Source organism: Sinocyclocheilus anshuiensis, unplaced genomic scaffold, assembly GCF_001515605.1.
Source record: "Sinocyclocheilus anshuiensis isolate Anshui unplaced genomic scaffold, SAMN03320099.WGS_v1.1 scaffold36, whole genome shotgun sequence".
NCBI classification, from domain to species: domain Eukaryota; kingdom Metazoa; phylum Chordata; class Actinopteri; order Cypriniformes; family Cyprinidae; genus Sinocyclocheilus; species Sinocyclocheilus anshuiensis.
In genome coordinates, this window is record NW_015554072.1 from 113,246 (window position 1) to 131,185 (window position 17,940).

A 17,940-nucleotide genomic window follows, 5' to 3' on the forward strand; every position below is an offset into this window, starting at 1 on the left:
TCGCCTCATCCATTTTTCCTTCTATCCTGACAAGTGCTCCAGTCCCTGCTGCAGAGAAACACCCTCATAACAGGATATGACCACCTCCATGCTTTACTGGAGGAATGCTGTTATTTGGATGGAGAGCTGTATTGGATTTCCGTCAGACATATCGTTTGGTATTGAGGCCAAATAATTCAGTTTTAGTCTCATCTGCCTCAGAATCTTCAAGGTGCGTTTTGGCAAAGCTCAGTCGTGACTGCATGTGGCCTTTCTTGAGGAGTAGATTTTTTCTTGCAACCCTCCCATACAAGCCGCATTTGTGGAGAGTTTGTGATATCGTTGTCACATGCACACACAATGACCACTCTTTGTCATAAATTCCTACAACTGCTTCAGTGTTGCTGTAGGCCTCTTGGTAGCCTCTCTTTTTTTGTATCCATCTCCTGACTTGTGACTGTCCACAACTTTATCCCGGAGATCTTTTGACAGTGCTTTGCCACCCATAGTTGATTGTTTGCTTCAGTCGCACTGCCAAGGCCTGAAATGCTCCTGGAAAGCTCTTTTCTTGCTGAGCTGATCAAAATAAGCACAGCTGATCCCAGTTAAAAGTCTAATGGCTTTGTGTGCCATTGAGAAGGTGATTAGCTACACCTGATTGAGTTTACAAGTCATTTTTAGGAGGGACTGCAACCAGAGGTTTTGAAAATCTTCACCCTGGCAGGAGTTTTCAAAAATGTTCGGTTTCAGTGACCTGGTGCTGCGTTTGCATGTGGACGAACGGCCAAACCACGTAGAAAAAGCTGCGGTTTTAAAAATAACCACGTTCGTGTGGACAGGGTCTCAGTGATTCTGTTTTTTGTTTGTTTTTTCTGACATGTTGGTGTTATATCTTTCAGTTGCACTGAGTAAATACAGCCAGATAAAACAAAAACTGTGTCTGTCTTCATTTCAGGCTGCAAAGCAACAAAATGTGACTATTTTAAGGGGGGGTGATTCTTTTCTATAGATAGACAGACAGACAGACAGACAGACAGATAGATAGATAGATAGATAGATAGATAGATAGATAGGTAGATAGATAGACAGATAGACAGACAGTTAAACATATTAAAATAGAAAAGAGTTATTTCAAATTGTAATAATTTGACAATATTACTGTTTTACTGTATTTTTAATCAAATAGAAGAGAGACATTGTCTCTCACATTGTCCATGCTCAATTATACTCCATTTGTTTATGATTACGAGATACGAGGACAAGTACACAAGCAAATGCGCGCATACACACACACACACACACACACGATAATCTGCTCTGCCTTATTGTAAAAGCATAAAATACTGTATGAAAAAATATGAGGATCCTTGCATTCATAACCTGCCTCATAGTCTGCCTTTGATTGCTCCCACTTATACAGTGGGTACGGAAAGTATTCAGACCCCCTTCAATTTTTCACCTTCCAAATTAGATCAGAGCTTTGATCTTTGTTCTGGGGTGCTGGACTTCCCTTGAATCACAAGTGGTCTTGAGGGGAAAAACAGCATAAATATATGAGTGTTTTTCCGACTATGGGCACTTTAATGGCCTAGGGGTTGATTTTTATCAAAACTTACAGATAAACTTAAACTTTTTATTATATGACGCTAGGACTTGGCGATAAAACGATAATTATCGCAATTTAATTTTCCTCTATAAAAAGATAACAAGAGTTCGATAAATGTTTGATACAATGTTTATGCACCACAAGCGGAACAAACCAGCACGACTCATTTGAACCTTGCCACACACGGACCATTTATCCGCTCGGCTCAAAGCAGTGAGCCAACTTAGCGACTTTTCAGACCCCTTTAGCAACTTTTTTCCAAAAAAAGTGCCTAGCGACTTCTTGGACAACAAATGTAAAAGGCAATACGACGCAAGGATGTCATGAAAATGCTAATTAGCGTATGGCGTCATCTAGTCACATTTAGCGATTTTTTTAGTTACTTTCCATTGAAAGAAGTTGGCACAAATGGCGCAAAGTTCAAACGGCAGCACAGCGCGAGCTTGCTAGAGCAGATGCGTTTAATTACTGATAAGTCTTGGTCATGTGACACAGCGTAGAACATGGTAATTTAAACTAGTTTAAAGCCAGATGAAACAGCGCTGACAAACTGGAAAAACACTGTGCGCAACGATACAGTCAGAAAGCTTTTCAATCTACAAATCACCATCATTTACCATGGATTTACTGTAGTAACACTAACTGCACCATGGTATTGTGGCAGAAATGTGGGATATACATATGGAATTTTATTACATTATTAATGTAGACATGTATTAAATATGTTAAAGGAGTAATAGAGTATAATTACAGTAGTTTTTGTGCATTTATACTAAATGTAGTCTCTTTAAATACTGTTTTTCATACAAATACCTAGAAACCATAAAGTTAGATTTTTACCATGGTATTGAGGTGCTATATGTGTGTTTTTGACTGTGTTTATCATGATCTAAATGTATGCTACTACTGTATGGAAGACCAATGGTTAATTTTAATAAAACTCAAACAGTCTGAATAATTACATTTCACCATATAAAAATGAGGTTGTTACAATTTTTACAGATGTTACTGTTTTTGATAATGAACATAAATTTACATTTGCATGTAACTCAAGCTAATTCTACTGTCAACTCAAGCTACTGTCAAATGTTTCAAATTTCAAATTCAAATTTCTAAGAAGCAAAAAAATAAAACATTTAATATTATCAATATAGCAGCCTGCACTGCAAACTGTGCTGAAGATACACATCATCAAAGTCAGGCAACAAAAACCTGTTTCATGATTTGAAACAATATCACTCATTAGAACATGTATCACTCAAACGATCCATTAAGATATTTTGTTTAAATTTAATTTGCCATGAATAAAAACAAGCACAAACTGTTCAACATGTCATACTGTTGTGCACATGGGGTGTCAATCATTCAGACTTTTCCACAAATTTACAGTGCTCAAAAAACTCAAGGGCTGTGCAAATTAGATATAGCCTAAGAACAATATATTAAACAGACTGCTTCTAATGTACAAATATAGCAATGTGTGTACAAAATTATCTTTTTAATGCAGCTGGATTTATCCACTTATATGAATGTACACACTTGCAAATAAAAAATCCACGGTGAACAAAGCAAAGAGCCCCTGCACTGTCTTTTGTACATTATTTCAATGATACCTTCAATAAAATGCTCAGACAATGAAAACAAATGTTATTTTTACTTCAGCAAAGTAATTCTGCTCACGCTAAGAGGCTCTTCTCCGAAATAAACATCCTGGAAATATAGAAGCATTTCATTATAAAACCAGAAGCTGGTCTCCACTGATATCTTTATATCTGGTATATGCATCAATTTAGTACTTAACTGTCAGGGTTCTGTCACTTCGGTCTAGTGTAATTCATGGTTTTTTGACAGAGGCCTGACACTCCCGTCATGTCATTGTTTTCATGTGAGCGTGCGGCTTTGAGAGTGCTCGAGCCATGCGCTCTCGCCTGCGTGTACTGTTTCATGTTGGAGCGTGGTGTTCGGATCCCGGCACTCAGGTCTTGAGTTTCGGTTTTGTTTCGGGGTCCGGACACTCGCGCTCCATGTTCTGTCTGTTGTGGGAGCGTGCGGTCTCGAGTTCGCTCGGCCGTGTGCTCTTCTGTCCACGTGTTTTGTGTAGCACGCGGTTTGTGTTCAGCCGCGTGCTTTTCTTGTTGTCTTGTGTGAACACGCGGCTTATGAGTTTTCTCATTAGCTGCGTGTTCGTGTCTTTTTGTTCAAGCACATGGCTTGTGATTTGTTTGGCTGGCCATGTGCTTGTGTTTTGTTTTGTGTGAGCACATGGCTTTTGTATTTGTTTCCTGTATGCCATGTGCTCTCATGTCAATTGTCTCGTGTCGTGTCCAGATCCTGCCTTGCTTAGCCTTGCCAGCCCGTTTTTTCCCCACGGGGTAGTTTTTGTTGTCTTTGTTTTGTTTTGTTTTATTTTATTAAAGCCCTTATCTTCCTGCACTATTGAGTCCTCGCTCCATCCTTCATCCCCAACCCTGACACTTAACTATCAGAGATGTGCATGTCAACCAGTGTTATTGTTAAAACTATTTTTAAAAAATCATTTTTGATAACTGAAATAAAGCTGAAATAAACCGAATATAAATATTGGATGAAATGTTGCCTTGCAGTTAAATGAAATAAAATATATTTAAGTTGAAGTACTAAAATTACTAGAACTAAAACAGACATAAATTAAAGCTATAGAAATATGAGACCCCGAAAAACTAATAAAAATGACAAAAGCAGAATTTACTAAAACTTAAAATACAATTAAAATGAAAAGTGAAAATATAAAAATAAAAGCTAATTCAAAATATTAATAAATACAGTAATAGCATTGAAATAATACTAAAACAACACTGTCAATATTCTATGACCTCAGCAGTGATAAATGCATTATGACTAAAAATTATAAAAATTTCAAAATAAGTGAATATATATTAATACATAAAAACAAATGATCATAAACTAGCATAACACTGCAGTGATCATTTTAGACAAAACCCTTGCTTGCATGTTTCTATGGTAACCGCTCAAAGTTTTAAAGGAGATGATGCAAATTATAACAAAAACCAGAAACTAATCTTATTTACTATAATAATCAAATACATTTGTAAGGATTAAACTGAAACAAAAACCAATTGAAAAATGATCCAACAACTGACAACAGACTTCAGCATCCATCAAAAAAGTACTGTGGAGGCAGCAAGGTACAAGGATTGTATCATATAAATAATATGGAACAGAATGATTACCATATTTCTATACCATGGCATTTACATGCTACATACATGTGAATCAAATCCTTTCATCCTATGAAGAAACAGAGACAAAGAGAGCAGTTTTCATTAGACCCAAGTTTACCTGACAAACTCACATCGTCTCACAGCAGGTGGATGTTTTATCCACAGGCACAGACACAGACTTGTAAATACAAACCGGCATCACTACTGAGCAGGTGAATGTGTGTTTAATTGGTGCATCTAAAAAAAAAACCCACCACAAATATTGCTAAAAATACCAGCTACCAGAGGCAGAATTTACAGAAAAACATAGATACTTTCTTTCTTTCCCTTTTCAAATCAACAACCAGTCATTAAAAAACACAATGCTGACTCAATCGCTCAATTAACTATCAAATTTAGACATGACAAGACAAACTAGAGATTTTTCATAGCAGATGAAGCAACAGTTGGACAACTGTCACAATCGACCAATCACATGCCAGTGTTACTGATATAAAGATCACAGGCATCTTACAAACAGACAGACTAAACAAAATAGTTTGTAAAAAATTGACTAACATATTGATCCATCTCTCAGTCTTTGCCAGAACACGACAAAGCACCATTATTGGATTTACAGTTTGATAAGATTTCAGCTGAGAGGCTTTTTTCAATAGGGAAACATGAGTGACATAAATACATTTAACACCTGCTATTGACCTGCTCTTAAACAATTCTATGGATTTGACTGACAGCCTGATAAATGATGTGATAAAAGTGCTGCACTGCGTCTTTGTGTCATGACGATAAATTGTCGCAGCCAAGAAATTACAGTCCAAAGTTGGCTTTTGCATTGTACAGTAGTTTAACATTTTTCTATAGCTTGAAAACGACAAAAGAGTCTGCAAACTCTTATAAGTAATGAAATTAAATGGAGACCAAAGGAAACTTGTGTTGCATTTGCACAAATCCCAATTAAAAACACATATACCTTGACAGTACTATTTTATGTGCATTTTTTTCACATTTTCTCAGTTTTATCTGTCTAAAAGTCAGATCCGACCGCGGACGCAGCGGCCGAGGAGCCCGAGCATAGCTCGAGTGATGCTAATAGTGAACCCGAACTTAGCCCGGTGCTTGCAAAAGCACTTGAAATTATGACGGAGAAAATTTCCAGCGTAATAGACGAGAAACTGGGCCTGCTAGCAGAAACTGTGCATAACCACACTCAACAATTAGAGAGCGCAACTAATCGGCTAGACGAGGCGGAACGGAGAATAATGGCGGCGGAGGCATCTTCGGAGGATGCGCAAGCTCGCGTATGCACCCTCGAAAAACAAGTCGCTGTGCTAAATGAACACATCGATGATCTGGAAAACAGAGGCCGGCGTAAAAACATTCGAATTCTAGGCCTTCGTGAAGAGGTGGAGGGTACTGATGCTGTTGTCTTTCTCCAGACGTGGATCCCCGAATTTCTAAACTTGCATGCTAAGGGCGGTCGCATTAAGATTGAGAGGGCGCATCGTACGTTGGCTCCATAACCGGGTGCTAAGGACAGACCGTGGCCTCTAATCGCTCGGTTCCATAACTACGGAGACAAGCAGAGGGTTCTCGATGCCAGCAGGAGACTGTCGGGGGATGGAGATTTGCGGTATGATGAACATTATCACAAACTATGCACCGCCAATATATCAAAATCTACAATCAAAAGTCAGAAATTTCTATTCGAATGCAAACATTTGAATTTCTCCTAAGGAATTTTAGGAAAAACATATGAGATTCTTAACATTCAAGGCTTAATTTGTGCCGAAATCTAATCTGGCACCTCATTTGGGGGATCCCCCATCTCATATAATGCTAAAAGTCAAGCCAAGCATAAGAATACTAAAATATATAATATATACAGAACAAGAACAAAAAAGTATAAGTAGCTATAAACAAGCCAAAACGAATTCAAGTTTGCAATGCTAGAATGCGTGATCACTTGAACTGTTTCCTTTTACCAGTAGAAACAACTAAAATACTCCGAGATTTATAGTCATACAGATAAGAGTAAGACATATTATATAAGGATGCATATAAGGATGCATATCGCTCAGTCCCCAGAGCAGCTGTAGGACTCTCTGACCACTGCTGACATCATTCAAGACTGCAAAGTTCAGCTACTTTTATTTGTATACACTCACACTAAAAACAAAACATGTGCTTTCGCAAAATAAAGAAAACATACAGGATGTCATCTCAGTTTCCTTTCTGAAACTTTCTTTGAACTTGTTTGTGGAGCGCTGCACTTCACAAAAATGAAACAAACTCAGCAGCATATTAGCTACTATTTGTCGTAGTTTTTTTCTTTTGTTTTGTTAATCTGTTATTTGGCAGATATATTTATCTTATTTATTTATTTTAGACTATGATTTTATGAAAAAAATAAAATTGAATGTAGGCTAACTTACATAGGCTATAGGCCTATACATTTTCCTTAAATCATCGACCCATTTTTTAAGTGTTGCGACCCAGGGATTGAAAATGATTAGGTACATAAAAATGCACTTATGGTTTTCTGAAACTTAAAGCATGCAAGTCGCATGCTTCACATTATATCTTGAAGGGAACTTGTCGTGATGGACACTTCAGAGAGAGCTATTTGTGTTGATGGACAATGCTGCAAGGAGACGCTGAAAAGCTGATGAAATATGCTTATGATTAAATGCTTATATGCCCATACACCAGCAGCCTCCACTTGCACAAGCTCGTGCACAAAATGACTACGAGTTTAAACTTTTGAATTCAATACAAATGTCCAGGGCTGTGTTTTTGGCTGTGACTTTGGGCTGTGACTTTGTTGGGCATAATGCATAATGCCATGGTGTTTTACATGCACAAATAGTCACGTACATCAAAATATTTGGATAGAAAACCCCACAGAGATTGCACATAGGCTGTTCCGTTACCTTTCCCCACCCCACTAACTTGCCGGATCTGCCAAGCCCCCTTGTTCTGGCACCTCGGAATTTACAAATTAAGCACTGGCAACATCCAAACACCAACAATATCCTTTGGGTTGTTTGTATTTCTCTACCCTACTCTCAACTTTCAGTTGTGATGTCCAGAGTTAAACTACACATAAGCATTTCATAGTATTGCACACACTGTTTATATTCTGTGTGCATGTCAAGAAACTTGAAACCGTGAAGTACAGACCTTGGGCAAACTGTTGCGTGCTGTGTACAATAATACTGTCACCACATGCAGAAAAACAGCAGACGCATTACCAGGGCTGACGACACTCGCGAGGCCTGGTTACTGCCACCGTGTCCGGCCTGGAGGCCCATCGGGAAGTCCAGAACGCAAGTAATGCCATTACAGAGGCTGCCACAAACCCAATGAGATTATAGCCCTGCAACTGGTTTATCGGAAATTCATCTATAACGATCTTTCATCTGGTTATGCAGGAAATTCAACTATAACGATCTTTCATCTGGTTATGCAACAAGCTCTTGCATCCCAAACTCTGGAGGAATTTAGATTTTGGGGTAAAAAATTCTCAACATCAGGGTTATTATCATTAAGTAAAAAGAGAACTAAAACTAAAACATTTAAACATTTGTGTTATTGAAATAAAGCTGAAAATTTCCTGAACATTTACTCACCCTCATACCATACAAGATGTAGATGAGTTTGTTTCTTTTTCAGAACAGATTTGGAGAAATTTAGCATCACATCACTTGCTCACCAATGGATCCTCTGCAGTGAATGGGTGCCATCAGAACAAGAGTCCAAACAGCTGATAAAAACATCATAATAGTCCACAAGTAATCCACATGACTGAAAAATCCACTAACATATTTGTTTAGAACTATTTTGAACTGTTTTGATCTGTGCATATTTCTCTCCTGATTCAGACAAGACAACTTTTTCACTGGAGAAAGCAATATTATGGAAAGAGAAACATAGTTTAGCCAGAAGCAACAGTTTGAAGTTAAAAACATCTTAATGATTGATTTATTACAAACACACAGCTTTTCACTTCACAAGATGTTAATTGATGGACTGGAGTGGTGTGGATTACTTGTGGATTACTGTGATGTTTTTATCAGCTGTTTGGACTCTCATTCTGACGGCACCCATTCACTGCAGAGGATCCACTGGTGAGCAAGTGATGTAATGCTAAATTTCTCCAAATCTGTTTTCATTTTTGGGTGAACTATTAATTTAAATTTCTGACTGGAAATAAAATAATTAAAAACTAAAAACGAACTAAAACTAAAATAAAAATAAATTGAACCTAAATAGTAGTATAAATAAAGACTAATACAAATGACAAAAAGCCCTTAAAATTATATTACATAAAAAAAAATACACAATGACTAAAAATAGTAAGACTAAAATTAATAGGGTAACACTTTATTTTGAGGACCAATTCTCACTATTAACTAGCTGCTTATTAGCACGCATATTAGCAGCATATTGGCTGTTTAGTACTTACAAAGCACATATTAATGCCTTATTCTGCATGACCATATTTTAGATCCCTTAATCCTACTCCATACCTAAACTTAACAACTACCTTACTAACTATTAATAAGCAGCAAATTAGGATTTTTATTGAGGGAAAGCTGTTAATAAATAGTGAATATGTGTTCCCTATTCTAAAGTGTTACCCTCAACAGTGGTTAGATTTCAATAAGAGCCAAACATTTTTATTAACTTAAGTATTAATTTGTCAAACCCATCAAAAAACATAGAGATGAAAAGAAAAACATCCTAACAGTTACCTCTCCGGATATTTCCCACAGTGTAACAATGTACAAAGCATACAGCAGATTGCCAAAGCTTGGAGGGGTTCTATCATTCATAATTCTGGAAACAAGCAGTCAAAACTTTTCCCTCCATCTGTATGATAATCTCATTCCAAAACAGAGTCTTTTGCGTCATTATTGTGTCATTCCCAGTCTTCTCACATACACACTGCTTCCGTTCGGCCCATTATTCCTCTAATAGCCCACGCTAAGAGGCCCCCGGTGTAGAAGACATTGGGCTTGGATAATATGCGCCCACACGATGCCAGGTGTCCTGGGACACATGTAGGTTTGGGACGCTGCCCTTTAATAGGTGATAAGAAGGGAAGTCACATTGTGAAAGAAAAGGACAAAGAAAGTTGTAATTGACCGACGTGCGTCATCAGACATCTGTCAACACTAGCTGTGATCTAATGATGTTGACCAAGAGTTTGAATGTCTTTAAACACGCACTTGGGATAAAGCTATGCAATGTTGCGCAACAAAGAAATTCAGATCAGGGATATTTCTCGACAAGAGAAAGTCTAGGAACAAAATATAATGATAGTGCATTATAGGAACATATTAAAAAGTGGTTAGTAAATAATATATGATCCATTTCTTAAATATTTAATATAAATACTGTATAAATTAAATTTCTAATTATTTGCAGTCAAGATGAATCAATTCTATTAGGCAACATATTTCTGATGATACAAGATATTCAATCAGCAAAAACTATTTATTTTTAATTAGGATGTTTTTTCTTCAAAGAATAAAAAAAAATCCAAATATTTTGTTCAAAAATAAAATAAAGTTTAAATGATTAATACCAAAATGGAGCAAGGTGGAAAAAAGGAAATAAAATTCAATGAAAGATTATGAACTTTTTTCTTTGGAATAATGTGTACTGATTAATTTTGCACAATAAAACCAGAAACGTGTATTAAGAAGGTCAATCAATGGTGAATTTTGATTTCATGTTGACTAGGGCTGTGCGATATTGAAAAAAAATGCGATATGCGATAACTCATTAAATAATGCGATATTCGATACGATAATGCTTAAAGTGCCACATGCTCAGATGAAACAGTTTTACTCAGCTGTTGCTGAGTCAGTTCTGTGAACTTCTATAACTATCTTGTGTCATATATATATATGGTTATTTGTATGTATGTATGTATCAAGAGCTCCTGTAAAACCACAACAAATTCCTTGTGTTTGCGCACACTTAAGTGGTGAATAAAGCTCATTTTGATTCTGATTCTAATAAGAAAGCATCCCTACAACAACTTCTGAAAGTGAAGGGTAGTGTTTTACTCTAGCATTACATAAAAATGTCATTTTAACATGAGTTTAGGAACTGAATAATAAAAAGGAAAAATAAAACACTGCTTAGTATTTACTCTTTGAATTCAATATTATGCACTGATTCTTATTTAAGCTACAAAAGTTATTTAGGTAAGAGCAGTGAGTTATTTTCTCTTTGTCTTTTGTGTCTTTTGTTAAATATTGCAAGCTGTAGCTATATGCATATTGCGATATGTACATTTGCGATATTTTGATAATTTTGATATATTGCACAGCCCTAATGTTGACTTAAACTAATAATTTGTAAGAAGTTATATAACAAAAATATATCGATTTTTATTTATATATTTTTTTATTTTATAAAATGAAATAAATTGTTAAATTAAATTATTTTAGCATATATATATATATATATATACACACACACACACACACACACACATTTATAACACAAAAATATACAATAAAACCAAAAATTATAATAAAATTTATAATTATAATAAAAATTATAATCATCACTGTAACTATAGGTAAAGCGTCCTTAATGTTCATGTGTTTATCTGATAATAATGACACCAGGTTGCTTTAGTGATCTGTCTGGATATTTGCCATGTGTCACAGAGACATGCAGAGGTTCTTCACGAGTTATGTTCTCATCAGCTGTGTTTTAGGTAGGACTGAAACAATGTGTTGTCCTGCAAAGAGGTTAATGGTTGTTACTCACTTGCTGAGGGGGTATCGGAGTGCACCGGTGGTGTCGAGGGGACAAAATTGGGGAAAAAGAAGGAGCGGAGTGAGTGATCGGAGTGGAGAGGAGAGCGCTGGGTTGGCAGGTTTTCACAGCTCCCAGCCACACTGCTGTGGATCTTCAGGTTCAGCGGCTTGTTCTTCTTTTTTGCTCTACAAAGAGAGTCAGAGGAAAAGACAAGATCACAGTATTTATGATGTAGTATCTGGTTTCAAAACAACCACTTGCACGTCATGCTCCAGAAACAGATTTAGCTTCAAAACTCTGCATAGGTAAACCCGCATACACATGCATGCTTACATAAACTGATGTACTCAAAAAAAAAATTATTTTTATTTTTATTAAATTGCCTTGGTTAGGGTTGATTGAACATTATAACTAGTCACAGACCTGTCCGTTTAGTGCATGAATGCAGTGCAGATTTAAATCAAGCTTTAGACCTGTTAGTAATGACAACCGAACCTAAAGAACATTTTATTGATAATTTTGGTAATATATATATATCTTTTTTTTTTTTTTGTGGATTTCTGACAAAGTAAAATTGCCTCTTTATAATCAAAAAGGAGTGCACAGTGCAAAACAATAAAATAAAATAAAATACTGGAATGGAGCAAGGTGGAGAAGTTATTAAAATTTAATTAAAGATTATAAACTTTTTTTTTTCCTTTGGAATAATGTGCACTGATGAAATGTACACAAGTCAATAAAAATAAAATCAAATAAAAATAATTTGCAAATAAAGCAGTGATTCATAACTGCTTCATTGATTATAATGCAATCTTCGTCAGAATACCTCACAAAACAAATATTGGCATTATAATGTAAATTATATTAATTAATGTAACCCAAATTATATTTTTTTGTCATAATCCTGTAGCCCTAAACTCATAACAAGTCCTTTCGTGCTACAGTTTTTGTTGCTGTTTTGAGTACTTCTCAAATATCAGTAGGATACACACTATCTGTTAAACAATGTTGCTCACAGCATATATGAGAAACTGTTTATTTAAACACAAGTTTGCTTGTGAACTCAGGAAAGCTATTCTCCAACTGAGTCACACAATGAGAGATTTATGGCTTCACACAATGAATAAAAAGGCCACAGGTTATCATGAGGGCACAGTCAGCAATTAAAAAACACATTATAGCATTCAAATCCAATTAGAGACATTTATTTTCTGTGTGGGTGCATGTTTGCAAGGGCAGATGTCTTGCTGTTCAGAATATCCTTCTTTCTTCTCTATGAAAATGTCATCATGTCACCTTTCTCTTAAACTTCATTAAGTCTATCATGTTTAATAATCAACGTAATAACCTAATAATGAAACAGACTTGGAAGCAACTGTGAAATCTGCTCTAGATATTTTCCCTCATGATGTCATTACTGCTGTGAGCGACTCTCACTGTCAGATCCAGATGCAGCTGATAATATGCATTCGCATGTGATCAAGTGCTACGCTTAACTAAGGCTTTACCACTTGTTTTTTACCTGTTTACAAGCATTTCTCAATACTGAGTACATTTTTTCAAAATACTTCACATTCCTCCAGCATGCACTTTCAGTCAGCAGTTTATTTTCTGTCAAACCATCAGAACATTTCATCAGCCCATTCTACCATAGGGTAAACAGTTCCATGTGCAAAAAGGGGTTGTGCATTTTTACTAATGCAAAACATGGAAATGCAAAACATGAATTTTGCCAAATGTTCTCACTAAATCCATTTTGTATCAAAAGAAAGACAAAATAATGTACAGTTTAGTCCACAGACACCGCTGTTGTGCTGTCTGTATTGAGAAATGCACATAATCAATTGTTACAAAAAAAAAAAACTGTATCCAAGATTTAAAGGGATAGTTCATTCAAAAATTCTGACATTCTTCCAAACATGTATGTATTTTTTTTTTTTAGCTGTTGGACACAGAAGAAGATATTTTGAAGAATGTGGGTAACCAAGCAGTTGACGGTAGCCATTGACTTCCATAGTATGGAAAAAAAACTATGGAAGTCAATGGCTACCGTCAACTGCTTGGTCACAACATTCTTCAAAATATCTTCTTTTGTGTTCAACACAAGAAAGAAACTCATACAGGTTTGGAACAAGGGGATGGTGAGTCAATGATTACATCATTTTCATTTTTGGATGAACTATCCCTTTAACATGCAACACAACAAATGAACAGTAACAGCTAAACTACAGAATAAACCGCATGAATCTATCATATTGATATAACTATTTTTTTCTCTTTTTTCTTTCCTCAAATCATCTTGCTTGCCAGATTGGACTCCTCCACAAGTCAAATTTGTGTTTGACAACCCAAATTTAATTTGTAACTAGACAACAAAACAGTTTTCACCATATGAAAGAGCTTGAGTTGAATCAAAAGAAAAGTGTGGGCATCAAAACATCCCTGATTGGTGAATTCCAATGGTCAGATCATTCACTGAAACTACTTCTAAATGTAATAAATGAACAAATTGGATTTGATTTTACCCTGTGTAAATGTGGTGTCCTTTTGGTAAAAGCATTGATATTTATGAAGCTCTGAACTAGGATGGTTAGACATAAATGTCAACTAATAGCAAATTAAAAAGGAAACACTTACAACACGATGCAAATCATTAACAGATAAATGATTTTATGCCAAAAAAGGAGGAAAGAAATTTATTGTTCAGCAATGGTTAGATATTTCTGGTGCATTGTGAGCATGTTTGTGTGTCTACCGCCGATAACAACAATGTGCAAGACTCTGAGAGCACAATGCATTAGTGTGTGGATTTGACAAATACTGACAGTGTGTACGAGAGAAGCTTTCTTATTGTGTAGGAATAAGCAGAACGGTGAGGTGTGTGAACGCGAATGTGAAGAAAAAAGGGAGTCGGAGAACAGGAGACAAACAAACAGACAAATAAAGATGGATCAACAGAGTGACAGGCAGAGAAACTCTTCTTTTTTATGCTTTTTGCTTCACTTCGTGGTCTCTCTCTTTTTTATTTCTTTTTTTTTTATTGTGTTGTCTTGAAGTTTAAGGTTGGGTGTAAAGTTCCAAATAATCTGACATTTGCATCAAAATATTACACAGTTTGACATGAATGTTAAAACAAAACAAAATTTGATAGGGCTGCTAACTGATTAAAACTGGTAATTAAATCAAACATTTAAAAATAACCAAATCATTGAACAGACTTTACAAATAGTACAAATTCTAAAAAAAAAAAAGTCTAAAATAATAAACCAGTATATTAATATCTTATATCCATGTTATTGAATATAACTTTATTACTCACCAACAGACTAGAGGAAAAAACATTATTGTCATGATGCATTTTTGAATGAAATTTGGGGAAACTATACCTGTAATTGTTAAATAAATAAATAAATAAATTCCATATAATTGAATATAAGTCTATCACTGACCTACAGATCACAAGAATAAATTGTATGTTTTAATGAACATAATTTATATATATATATATATATATATATATATATACGGTATATACTGTATACATACAGACCCAATATATTCCCAAATAGGAAAAATAATGTAACTCCACAGGTTACTGACTTTGTGAAAGAAAGCAGCCGCAGTGAGCGTGTTGTTTTTGTAGAGCTGTCAAAGGTTTTTGGAAATGATCTGTTTGTTTTGTGCGTGTGTGGCAGTCCTGTCACTGATGACAATGATATGTAAGTGTCCAAGCGCCGAAGGCATTAGTGTGTGGATATGGCACATACTGACAGCAGATGTTCTGGAAGGTGTGTGTGAGTGTGTGGCGATACTGAAGCTTTTGGAACATGACGCAAGCACGAAAAAGGTGACAGGGAGAGACCCTGACATGCTGTTACTCCTAACCTCAGAAACTATATTTAAAAGAGAAAATTATCAAGCAGCAGGGAACTAGAGGCCATTTCTACCATATTAATTACCAATTATTTATGAGAAATCATGCACATAATAGCCACACTTGGCTTTAAATGCACCACAAATAATGAAACAAACAGTTATTTTAGTGGAAACTATGGTTATCATGGTAAATTTATTAAAATATCTCCTATTTTAATTTTAGTAAATGTATTAAAATACTGGACATAAAATATATGTCCAGTGACACACACACACACACACACACACACACACACACACACACAAGATTAACCATATCATATTTCAAAAGCACCTCTAATGATGGTCATTAAAGAAAGATCACAGTCTGCCTTTAGTTATACAGAATTGTCCATTTATCTTTTACAGTTTTATTTCTTCTGGTCTTCCTTCTTAAATCTCCTCCTCTGGTTCTGAACTGAGGACTTCAGTCAAACTTAGATTAACTGAAATTATTCATTAAAGTAATTTAAAGCAATAAATATGTTCAAATTGAGTCAGTCTTTCTAGTAAACATTACACGATCCAGTAATCACACAAAACCACAATTACTCTCAAGAACTGCCACTCTTTGAATTTATGAGCTGAAATCTGAATTAAACTGGCCATAACACACAGAAAATTGGACTATAATGACAGGTAAAATGTATTTAATGAATTGTAATTAAAAGACATTTAAAACAGGCAACGTATTCTGTAAAAATAAAGTGTCCTATCTATCTATCCACCTATCCATCCACTCATCTTCTATCCATCCATCCACCCATCCATCTTCTATCTATTCATCCATCCATCCATCCATCTACCCATCCATCCATCCATCTTCTATCTATCATCCATCCATCATTCATCTATCTTCTCTCCAGCCATCCATCCATCCATCCATTCATCTATCCATTCATCATCTATCCATTCATCTCTCCATCTTTCTTCTATCTATTATCCATCCATCTTCTATCTATCTATCATTCATCTATCTTCTCTCCATCCATCCATCTTCTATCTATCCATCCATCCATTCATCCATCTTCTATCTATCCATCTTCTCTCCATCCATCTTCTATCTATCATCCATCCATCATTCATCTATTTTCTCTCCATCCATCCATCTTCTATCCATCCATCCATCATCTATCTATCATCCATCTTTTATCCATCCATCTTCTCTCCATCTATCTTCTATCTATCATCCATCCATCATTCATCTATCTTCTCTCCATCCATCCATCCATCCATTCATCTATCCATTCATCATCTCTCCATCTTTCTTCTATCTATTATCCATCCATCTTCTATCTATCTATCATTCATCTATCTTCTCTCCATCCATCCATCTTCTATCCATCCATCCATCATCTATCTATCATCCATCTTTTATCCATCCATCTTCTCTCCATCTATCTTCTATCTATCATCCATCCATCATTCATCTATCTTCTCTCCATCCATCCATCTTCTATCTATCCATCCATCCATTCATCCAGCTTCTATCTATCCACCCATTCATCTTCTATCTATCCATCTTCTCTCCATCTATCTCTTATCTATTCATCCATTCATCCATCTTCTGTCCATTAATCCATATTCAGGCTTTTTGAACTTTTTTCAAATAAGACTTTGTCAAGCCAACATTCAATTTTTTTGTAGAGAAACTTTGCTTTTCTAGATAGAAATTACAGTTATATGAATTTATTTGACTTTAAATTAATTTTTCTCCTTTCAAACTTGAAATAACGCCTTTCAAATTTCAATTTCAATTAGGTATTCTGTTTGCTACCTCAATTAAATTCAATAATTGGATTGGAATTCAAAAGGCATTCTCAATGAAATTGTGAAGGGCACACAACACTATAATACACAGAAACACACTCACATACACACAATATCTGCCCATAAGCATCACATTAAAGAAACAAACTGCGGCTGGCCACTTTATATTGGTCAAATGGTTACTTTCTGCCTAAGTGGGCGGTTCTTATCTGGACTAAGCAGTAATGAGCAGCAGTCTTAATGCCCCTAGTCAGGTTATGTGAGTCTGCAGCATAATGCCTGCCATGGACTCTCTCCTCAGTAAGACCAGTGCTAATAGGGAAGAACATGGAAAGTTAGGCTTCATTACACCTCACCTACACTCATTATTTGCAACTCTGCTCTGCAGAACGGAGAGAAAAATGTGTCATTGAGGTGAAGGAGAGGAGCAGGGGTGCAATTTAATTTATCTACTTAACAAGGTTTTATATTCAAGATCAAGTGCAAGAGACTCACAACACAGACCGTAAATGAGAACAAAGTGTGTACTTATGTTCATGTGTGCTGTTATGCAAGATTACAAAACTGAGATTACGATTAATTTTGTGAAAATGAAAACACAAATTTACCATGGTAACCAGAGATTTAAAAAAAAAAAAAGCCAATTAGCACAGCTAACAAAATATA

General features: G+C 35.6%; 1 protein-coding gene across 1 annotated transcript in view; it reads right to left on the bottom strand.

Moving 5' to 3' along the window:
- The window catches only part of ksr2 (kinase suppressor of ras 2), a 104,671-nt gene that overhangs the window by 34,628 nt on the left and 52,103 nt on the right, over positions 1-17,940 (bottom strand). Inside the window, exons 6-7 of the mRNA XM_016460730.1 lie at positions 11,599-11,774; positions 907-919 (exon numbers count right to left, since the gene is read on the bottom strand). Of these exons, the coding sequence (XP_016316216.1) occupies positions 907-919; positions 11,599-11,774 (189 nt within the window). The remainder of the gene's footprint in view (positions 1-906; positions 920-11,598; positions 11,775-17,940) is intronic.